Source organism: Poecilia latipinna, unplaced genomic scaffold (genome assembly GCF_001443285.1).
Source record: "Poecilia latipinna isolate Pla-1442-1.1 unplaced genomic scaffold, P_latipinna-1.0 Scaffold2643, whole genome shotgun sequence".
NCBI classification, from domain to species: Eukaryota; Metazoa; Chordata; class Actinopteri; order Cyprinodontiformes; family Poeciliidae; genus Poecilia; species Poecilia latipinna.
In genome coordinates, this window is record NW_015115259.1 from 1 (window position 1) to 10,704 (window position 10,704).

General features: G+C 39.3%; 2 protein-coding genes across 4 annotated transcripts in view; both read left to right on the top strand.

The window, feature by feature from the left end:
- Positions 1-934: 934 nt before the first annotated feature.
- LOC106938619 (calcium channel flower homolog) lies at positions 935-2,632 on the top strand (the record flags this gene model as incomplete). Its single annotated transcript, XM_015020733.1, has 3 exons — positions 935-1,098; positions 1,255-1,362; positions 1,717-2,632. Coding segments are annotated over 3 exons (363 nt in total), but the record flags the coding sequence as incomplete, so codon positions are not given.
- Positions 2,633-7,300: 4,668 nt separating this feature from the next.
- The window catches only part of LOC106938620 (carboxyl-terminal PDZ ligand of neuronal nitric oxide synthase protein), a 67,453-nt gene continuing 64,049 nt past the window's right edge, over positions 7,301-10,704 (top strand). The window contains exons 1-2 of one of the 3 annotated variants that reach the window (XM_015020735.1): positions 7,303-7,768; positions 7,876-7,999. In XM_015020735.1, the coding sequence (XP_014876221.1) occupies positions 7,895-7,999 (105 nt within the window). In that variant the 5' untranslated portion in view covers positions 7,303-7,768; positions 7,876-7,894. Of the gene's footprint in view, positions 8,000-10,704 lie in introns of all 3 variants that reach the window. The other 2 variants (XR_001422664.1, XM_015020734.1) reach the window with 2 other exon arrangements.

Here is a 10,704-nt window from a genome sequence, read left to right on the forward strand (position 1 = left end):
TTTTCAATTTTTAAATTTTCCCCTGAATGTTTTTTTTTTTTTGTAGAAAAAAAAAAAAAAAAAAAAAAAAAAAAAAAAAAAAAATATATATATATATATATATATATATATATATATATATATATATATATATAGTTTTTTTACCTAAACATTAACCCAACCAAGCAGAGCAGGTTAAATTTTAAAATAAAGCTGTTTCATGCACATATTTACTAGCAAGCATGGTCAGTACTCCAAACTGGGGTGAAAGTTCACCTTCCAGCAGGACAACGTCAATAAACCTACAGCCAGAGATTCAGTGGAATCTTTTATCAGTGCTGGTTGATCCACTGTTTTTCATGTTTAGGTGTTTCCCTGAGGTCACACACCTGATTTAAAACGATAGCTGATTAACATGCTTCTGCAGGAGGGAGTGTAATTATTTAAACCACGTGTGCAGGAACAGCTGCACATCTGTAATATGGAGGACAGTGGGGCCCTGACGACCAGGATCGAGAACCACTGCTTTAGATGAAAGTATGTTCTGTGTTGGGGTGGCCTAGTCAAAGTCCAGACCTAAATCTAACTGGGATTCATCGTCAAAACCTAAAAATTGAGAAGCGTAGATGGAATAGAATGTCTTTATTGTACAATCTCATGTGTATGGAGAGTCAAACCTCTAATTTCAGGGTTCACATTTAAAACAGAACATCAGATATTGAGCATTAAAGCCAAACAGGAAAGTATGTCTGTCTGAAATCACAAGAAAAGCCTTCCAACAAACACCCGAACAGAACCACTTGTAAGTTTGTTCACGCCCTCCGTTTTGCGAGACATATTTATGATTTATATTATGCTAAAGACTTTTTTTTTTGACAGCTTAATTGTTATTTTCTCTTCTCGTTGATTTGTTTCTCTGTGTCTGAGATTGGCGCACTGCTCCCAATAATTCCCTGTTCTGCTGTGCTTGTGGCCCCGCCCTCTCGTCTCAAGGTTGAATGCCTTTGTGCTGTTCCTTTGTGAGGTCCCATTCTGCTGCCAGTTCATAGAGTTTGCAAATGCGATCGCAGCCCGCGCTGACAAACTCAAGCCCTGGCAGAAAGCCCTCTTCTACTGCGGGTAAGAACAAGCATCCATTGTCAAAACGGCTGACGTCCGAGAAACCTGGACTTTTAAGCATAAACACTTATGTACGAAAGTTTTGTTTTTCATCACTTCTGCATGTTCTAAACGTTTGCCTTTTGTTTAATGTCCTTTTTGGTCACTTCTCCTCAGGATGGCCCTGTTTCCCGTGTTCCTGAGCTTCTCCATTACAACGCTGTTTGGAAACGCCATCGCCTTTGCCACAGGAGTTCTTTATGGCCTTGCATCTTTAGGCAAAAAGTGAGATGGCCTCTATAGGTTAAAAGCATGCAACACGTTACGCCTTTGTATTTAAACATGTCTTTTTTTTTATTTATTTCCCAATGACTCACATTATAATAGGCTCTCACGTTAAAGGCAGTTCACAACATTTTAATCAGTTAACACAATGCCACTCTAATGACCTTCCCTGTTTTTGATGCAAATAGGTTTAAACTGAGTGCGTTTTGTACTAATCCATTCTAACTCTGATTCTTGTATACTTGCTTTTTCTTTATTTTGTCCACTTATTTTTGTTGCCACCCTTCCTTCGCATCCCGTTTCCTCTTTTTCTTCTTCTTCTTTTTTTTTTTTTTTTTCCCCCGGCCATCTCAGGGGAGACGCTGTGACTTACGCCAGACTACAGCACCAGAAGCAGGGAGACGAAGAGCGGACGGCAGGGACAGTAAACGGAGCTCCGGAGTGAGGAATCTGATTCTCCTCCTCCCCTCGTCTTGTTTTGCAGTTTTTTCACTTGGACCTTTCTGTTCATCCTACCTTTTGTCATGTTCTCCTTTCCAATACTACATAGTTGTTTATTTAACTGCTTAGTTTGGTGCATTTTTTTTGTTGTTGTTCTGAACCAATACTGTCAACAAACGTTGAATTGATTTATTTACCTCCAATCTAAAAGATGGAATTTATCACCATGGCTCAACACTTTTGAGGTTATTCTTTAAATTCTTCTTTTAGATTTTAGTTTGTTTTCTTTTAACCAACATTTACTTTTACAAAAACTGTTTTTTTTTTTTCCTCAAAGCCTCCCAGTAAATTACACGTGAAATGATTGTGATAGAAACAAAATGGAGCTCAGCTTGTTCAGGCAATGCAGAGACATGCAGTGCGGGCCGGAAGCTCACCAGCAAAAGATTTGACATTTTTACTATTTACTAATGACAGTATGACCGTTAAAAAGTGGTAAGAACTGAGTTTATGTTCTTCAGGGGGGGAAAGGAAAACCAATTTACAGTGGTAGTTATCCTACCAGCTGAACAAACAAATTTGACTGTTTAATATATATTTTTACATGAAACCTCCACCTGACTTGGAGCGAAAAGCCAAGCTAGCCAGGATCGTGGTCCGGAGGTTGAAATCTTCTGGTCTTGCATGATGAGGCCACAAATAACTACACAGATGTGTGGCTGCATTTTAGGGAAAATGAAACTCTGTCACTTGAAACTACTGAGTCTTACTGGGGATGTAACATTAGTAATAAAAATGGAACACATGCAGAAATGCTTCCGTTATAAAGTTTGAGTTTATCAAAAAGAAACCACAGGTCTGCCCACTACATGGGAGTTAAAATGTCCGATGCTCTCTGTAGCAAAAGGACACATTTAAAATGAAAGAGGAGTAGAGCAGTGCAATTTCATAAATCACAATGATGTTTGGATTTAGTTTATTCCTTGTTTTTGTTGTTGTGCCGGTTTTCATTTAAAACTGATGTTTTAAATTATCCAATCAAGCCAGATACAGTTAAGGAAATGATGTTTAAAAAGCCCAAAAGGGAATAACATTTTTTACCGCATCACGACAGTCTGCTACAGAAAAATGTGAAAATGAGTGGGGAAAACAGGCAGGTGGGTTTCTTTTGGATAAAATTTACAGTGAGAACAATAATTAGAACGTTTTTTTTTTTTGTTTTGCTTTTTTAAAACCTGGTGTGTTGGACAAGGAACCAAGTTTATCTTCCCACCAAAGTGTGGAGGATTGGCAGTGGATGTGCTTAGAAATGTCGATTCACTGTGTTTGAGAACTTCAGGAGAGTTTCCAGTGTGAGGGAAATTACTTCTTCAGTAATTCAAATCTATTTTAAAGCTTTCAATGCGTTTTTATCAGGGGTGAAAGTAAATATGGAGATCTCTGTTTATTCATAAAACCTAAAGTGTTTCCTTAACCTCTTCACTGTCTTTTTTTTTTCACAGCTTTTGTATTTACTTACCTCTTTTGTTTTCATTTGTTTTCTTGATCAAATGAGAAATCTTGTATTCCCTTCACTTTTTGAACAGTTTTGACTTTATGGGCTTTGATCAATTAAGTCTCAGACTCCTGAGTTTTTAACCCCATTTCAGCCAAACCTGGAGTTCATAATAAGAAGATGTATTAAGGTCTGATAACATGGCACACAAAAACCTCTGAACAGTGGCTTGTGGGCATTTATGAACAAAGGCAAAAGGGATTGAATGTATCTGGTTTGTCCAAAGATTTCCACACAGTTTATTAGTTTTGTGTTAGACTTTTGTGTCCTTTTCTTTTTTGTATCCCCAGATAAGCTGATTTAGTGTAGCTCAGCCTGTGTAGCCTATAGGGAGCTGGGATGTGTGACCATTTGTAAAACATTTTGTAAAATTGTTTTTTTTTTGTTGTTTTTTTTTTGTTCTTTCTCTGTTTCTTTAAAAGAATTGGGTCATTATTAAGTTTAATGGAAGGAAGTGTTTTTCTTCGGGACTGCATGCCACTCATTAGGCAGGGTGATGGTTTACCTTAGTCATGATAAGCGAGACGGAGATTGTACGATTTAGCTGTTTTTATTGCCTTGCCCCAGAAAAACGAATGCTGCTTGCATGTGTCTCTTACAGCTTTTGCTGTCTAAAAGTCTCTATTCTGTCAGTTTACGATAAAGTTTTATTTAATGTACCACCAGGGACAGCTCTCAGGTATCACACAGACATAGCGCCAGCTGCACGACTTTGAAACTACCGTGTCACTTTAGCCAGTTGAAACACTTTAGCAATCTCCGGTGTTGGTGAATGTTTAAGGAACATCACTGTTGGTTATTCTCCTGGTCCACACGCATTTGATTTATTGTCTTTATTTAGTTCGAGCAATTCGCCCGCTTGATTCATCTGTTGCCGGCGGGTGTTTAATGGCGTTTTAGCTGTAAGAGGTACGTGTACAGTCATTGTGTGTTGTGATGTGAAGTCTAATTCTGAATTTGGTGAAATAAACTTGCTACTACCAGTGCTGGGTTTGCTTGTTTGTTTTTTTGTGTGTGTGTGTCTCACAGAGTCTTCATGGCTTAAAATGGAATCACGCAAAACCAGATTTAGTCTCTAGCACCCTGCTAGAGAATATCATCAAAACCCAAGATATGTTCTACATTCTTGGAAGAAACTACATTTTTATTGATATTTATTTATTTTTTTAATAATCTGCTCCACTTTAAAGAGAATCAATGTAATCAGATCACTTTTAGGTCTAGTGTTACATCAGGACCACAGCACATTACCAGAGCCTCCATCCTATGCTTCTAATAGGTTGACCTGACCATAATAGTCCTCAAAAGACATTACCGTAATTGCAGTGATGTATGACCTACTGTTAGAAAAGAGCAGGGGCATCACTTCAGTGCACAATCTAATGTATCATGAAAGGACAAAGCCTGACTCTGGTAACGTGACATCTACATAAATTAGGCCTCATGACTGCAACTCATATATTATTAAGGGTTTTCTTCCCATAAAAAGACACTTTTGGGGTGGTAATGATGCACAATCCTTCAAGTTGTGCTTTAAACCCATAAAATCTGCTCTGAATAAAACTCACATATTACATAACTGAGGTTTTAAGAAAAACATCTGAATCATCTTTCTACAATTGACAGAACAATGTTGCTCTTCAAAACAGACTCCGGATTTATCAGAGCGCTCTTCACATTGTGCTTCTGTACACTCATATGTATCGCTCTGCTATTCCTGGCAGCTGCACAGAGTCGTAATGTAGTCACAAATCAAGATAACCTAGGTCGTTATGCTCTGGTAATTTATCTCTACACCCCAGATAAAAAGCCTGATATGTAACTAATGGGAATTTAATTACGGGAATTAAAATCTTACAACATCTTTGTATTTTTTCCCCCCTTTGCTGTAACTGAGAATTTCTTTAAAGTTCTAAAGTAGGTAGCAAGTTTACTACAGCACAATATAATATACTTCAATATTCTTCTCTTTTCAAATTTGCAGCTAATAGATGCTTTTTAAAGTATCTCGGCTTTCAATTTGAACAAAAAACACAAAACAACACCTGTAAAAACATCTAGTGACCTGCAGGAATTAGAGGAGGAATGCTTCTGTGTTTAGTTGACCATGAAGTCTTCAGCACTAATTTATAAGACAAAGTACTCAAAACTATGACAATGTATAGCCATGTTGTCTGATGGATTATTTTTGAAATTCGCTCTGACACAAATAAGTAAATGCAAAGAAACAACAATCCAGATTCATATAAAGTTTTCCAAAACTGGCCAGATTTTAAAACCACCACAATGAGCAGATCTTAATACAATTTGTCAGCAGAACACTTCTTCTGTCTGCCAAATCTAAATCTACTTCAGGCCAGGCCTTCAGATTGAATGGGGTTTTCAAGAACACAATCTGTAACTGTATTTTGATTTTAGTCACCTTTGAAACCAACAGAGGGCGCTGTAAGTTAATGTTGATCATAGGCGGCTGGAAGAGTAAAAGCTCTTTCTTTTGCAATCCACAGAGGGGATAATCATGTTTTGTTCATTGACGTTTCAAGATCTTTGCAGGGTGGGACACGTCAGAGTCCATCAGCAGCCGCAGCCTAACAAAAGCAGAGCAAGAATCAACTCGGGGCATTTCTACCATTTCGCAACTTTACCGTGTGAAAGGGAAGTGTCAAAAAGGTGAAATAATTTGTGACACTGGTAGCAAGTGGCTATTTGAGGGCTCTTGAGCAAAAATAGCAAAAGATGAAAACAATCTCATTGATGTTTGCGACAATTTTGATCATTTTATCAGAAATCTGGCCTGAGGGCATGAGAATGAGGAAACGAAGAGATTTGTTTCTAGACTTATTTGAGGGAATGCAGGCAAACTTCATAGGAAAAACAAAACAATAAATAAATAAGGGGCAGTGTATATATGCAAAAAATGATTCTCGTTTAAATTTTCAGCTGTTTTTTCTTCTCTATTTTTTTGGCAGCTACCAGCTTATTGAGCTGGACGTCACGTCCTGCAACCAGCTCACTGAGCCCAGACACGAAAGAAAAGAAAACCAGTAATGGATCAATTACGGCACATATCTACAATTTGACAAACATTTTAAAACCAACAACCGGATGCACCAGGCTTTGACTAGGCCATTCTATCTGAGCTGTTTCATTTGTAGCGCCTTCTGTTTTCAGCCCACAGTAGGTTTTCTTCCCGGTATTCAGCTTCATTCCAGTCAAGGAAGCCGTTGTCGCAGCATGATTCTGCCACCACCATGCTTCTCTGTGGGGTTGTTGTGCTCAACAAAAGTTAAACTTTGATCAATTATTTCCCCCCATTTGCTGTGTGTCCAACATGTCTTCTGTCAAACTTCATAAGGAAGTCTTACTGCTTTTAATAACTTTCCTGTTACCTCTTACACCTTTTTGTTTTTGCCATGTCAATAGATTCTCACCTGAGCTGTTGACCTCTATAGCTCCTGCAGAGGTGTCATGGGCCTCTGGGTAGTTTTTCTCATTATTGCTGCTCTTTTCTGGCCTCTTACTGAGGCATTTCCCCCTCTAAACTTTGTCATTTTTAACAGATTACTAAATTGATGATGGTTTAAACCTCTTCAACTTTAACCTTGTCCTGTCTGCGGTGTTACTTAGTCTGCAGGCAGTTTTTTTTGTTGTTGTTGTTCTTTGATTTACGGGTATCAGAGTAAAGGGAGTGGATAAAGCAACACAGTTCTCATATTTTATTTGTAAAAAAAAAAAAAAAGTTGAATATAATGTTCCCTTTACTTTGATCTATCTAAAAAAATTTTATTTATATGTGTAGCTAAGGTGCATTTTGAAAGGCTCTGTAGCTCCCGGACTTACTCATTTTCTTCTCATGTCTGTGCCTTCACACAGTAAAATCATAACAGTCAGACATGATTGCATCCCCCCCCCCCACCTTTTTTCCCCCTGCCTCCTGAGGGGAGGGCTCACTTTGTTTGCTGGCTGTCCTCCCAGCTCCCGGTTGCATCATGCCTGGGAACTTCGCTCCAATGAGGGAGTCGCTTTGTGCTTTACGGAGGGAGGGAAGGAGTGGGGGAGACACTCTCTGATCGTCTGCAGAGCAGTGCTGAATCCGACCAAGTGGACGGGAATTCAAACAGGACTCCGGGGGAGCGGGACTCATTACCTGAGTAGAGAGAGAGAGAGAGAGAGAGAGAGAAAGAGGATTTCCCCTGGGACAGCACACTCACACACACACACACACACACTGCCTGCTTTTTAAAATTTATTTATTTTTGCCCTATTGGCAGGTAGAACGTGCAGGGGACACCCTGTGTTCGTGTTTGCTTTTGTTTTTGTGTGTGAGCAAAAGAGCCGCGCAGTTTTGTCCTTCCTGAGGTCGGGACGGGTTGGAGCCCCGCGCAGCGGCGATGGAACGCGTTCCCACCGGGAAGTGCCTCACGGAGCCGTGCGGGGCGCGCACACCCGGCTTGTTGTAGCGTTTTCTGGATCGATCCGCTCAGCTTCTGTTCAGTGATTTTTTTTTTACTGTACAGGAGTAAAAGGGAGGCCGGGATGCCCGTGAGGAACAGGTACAACCTGGTGGACGATGTGGCGGACTCTCGGCTGCCGCTGCACAACGAGGAGGCTTACCAGCACGGGATTTACTTCCAAGCCAAGGTGAAATAACCTGGTCCATTCATTATTTCTAGCCAGTCTGGCTCCCTCCAACCCGCCCTCTCCCCAACCATGTGGCGGTGGCAGGTGTATTGGACGGAGCAGCTGGGATCCATTATAAAGTTGAAACACATGGCAGCAGCTGCTCCGACATTTATTCCAGGTTGATCCCAGTAATGTTCCTCTGATTGTTTTGAGATTCCAAAGATAAAACCAACAGCTGATCTGAGTGATGGGTATATTGGCAAGATTCCCCTACTCTTACTTATGAATCCTACATTGGAAGCCAACTGACAAACTGGCACCAGGGCCGAATTTAAGTTGATATGAGGCCCGGGCAAGAGTCAGAGATGGTGCCTATGCCTTGCCTAAAACAATTTCTGTTATGGATGCAAATTGCAAGATACACATGGAATATTTTTTTTTTTTTCATGAAAGAAACTTTACATTTATTCTTTGTTAAAAGTTTTTCTTATACTCAAGTTATCTCCGACTTATAGACAGGTTGAAACTATTTTTGGTTTGGTGCTTTCTAAAGTATATTTTTTATTACATTACTTCTGGAAATGTCTTCATTCATACAAAAACGATTCATACCTAGAGGATGTGTTTAAAGTTTCTGTTATGGCTGACATGCTCAAGGTCAAAGGTTAGATTTTTGCAAAACATCCATCAATATAAGACAGCAATATCTATCTATCTATCTATAGATATAGATATATATATAGTCTATATCACTTCCACCTCTTCTTGAAGTCAATAAAGAGCTCGCTACTGCTGGTGTTTAGTCATCTTTAATTAACTCTTCTTATAACCTTTGTGTCTCTGACACAACACCACCGTCGAACTAAAAATACAACATAAATGTAAATGAGACAGTGTCACGAATACTATGACATAAATAAATGATACAAGACATATAAACATACCTCGCTGGCTGACCGTTCTTTTGAGGTAGAAATGAGCAAAATTTAATTACTTTAAACAACTAATTAATATCATGCCTTCCTACCATGTGCTTCTTTCTTTTGTGTCCCAGCGAACATTCTGGATTGTACTTCCTACTTTAGCTTTTCAAAATAAAAGTCACAATAACAAAACATGTGCCTAATACAAAATAAAACATACAAACTAAAACTATGGCAGTAAAACTCCCACCAAATCACTATCCTGTGGTGATTTCACTTCAAACATATAACATTACAATAGAAATATATTTACATTTTAGCATTTACTCTGCTTCCAGTAACAACACAGTTTTATGAACTGGTCTATCAAGATACACTGGCTTGACAGTCCTTTTTCCATCCTTATCCAAGGTCGAGTCACTTAGCAACAGCTTCACCTTCCTGATCCTTCCATCTGCGCTTGGATATACCTCTATTACTCTTGCCAGTTTCCACTTGTTCCTTGGAGAATTGTCCTCTTGAAGAATAACAACATCGTTTACCTTTGCATTCCTTTTGTTCCTTTGCCAGATTTGTCTCTGTTGAAGATTAAGAAGATATTCTTTCTTCCACCTTGTCCAGAATTCATTGGCTAAAAACTGAACTTGGCGCCATCTCTTTCTCAGGTACAAATCCTGGCTCACAAATTCACCAGGAGGGGGCAGAATAACACTGGACTTCATCATGAGAATATGATTTGGCGTAAGAGGCTCTGAACTTGGATCACTTAGGTTTTCTACTGTTAACGGCCTGCTATTCACAATAGCCATCACTTCATACAGAAACGTTCTGAGGGAAGAAGTATCAAGTCTCTTAGAAGTTTTATCCAGAATAGCAGTTAAAACGCTTCTAATGGTCCTAATCTGCCTCTCCCAAACACCTCCCATATGGCTTGAGGATGGGGTGTTCAGAACAAACTCACATCCATATTGTTTCAACTGTTCTTTGTCACAGTCCTTCAGTGCATTCAAAAACTCTCCTTTAGCACCAACAAAATTAGTCCCTTGGTCACACCTGATTTGTCTTACATGTCCACGAATAGAAATAAAACAACGCAATGCATTAATAAAAGCATCAGTAGTAAGGTCATCTAACATTTCAATATGTATTGCCCTGGAACACATACATGTAAACAAAAGACCATACTTTTTGAGTTCTTTTCTACCTTCTTTTACATAAAAAGGTCCAAAACAGTCAACACCACAGTAAGAGAATGGGGGTGTTGTTTCCATTCTGTCCTCTGGTAGATCTGACATCTGTTGATCTTGGGTATGCCTCCTGTACTTTCTGCAGGTTGTGCACTTGTAGATGTGTGAAGCAACTGCACTGCTGCATCCTGTGATCCACAGTCCATTGGAACGCAGCTCGTTGACAGTAATTCCTCTTCCTTGATGCTGTACCTTTTCATGGAAGTGTTTAATCAGTAAAGACGACACATGACTTGATTTGGGGATAATGGCAGGATGTTTGACGTGTGGGTGCAGACTTGCTCTTGTTAAACGTCCTCCCACCCTAAGAACTCCTTGCTCATCAACAAATGGGTTCAAGCTATACAGCCTGTGTGTCTTATCCTTGAGTTGAATGTCCTTTCCTTGGGTTAAGTCCTTGATTTCCTTGCTAAAGATGTTTTCTTGTGCAAGTTTTATTATGAACAGTTCTGCTTCTCGTCTGTCCTCAACACATGTGTTTCCACCTTTTGTTTGTGTATCTCCTTTAAAATCTTTTACAAATTTCCTTAGACGAGCAATAGCTTTAACAGCT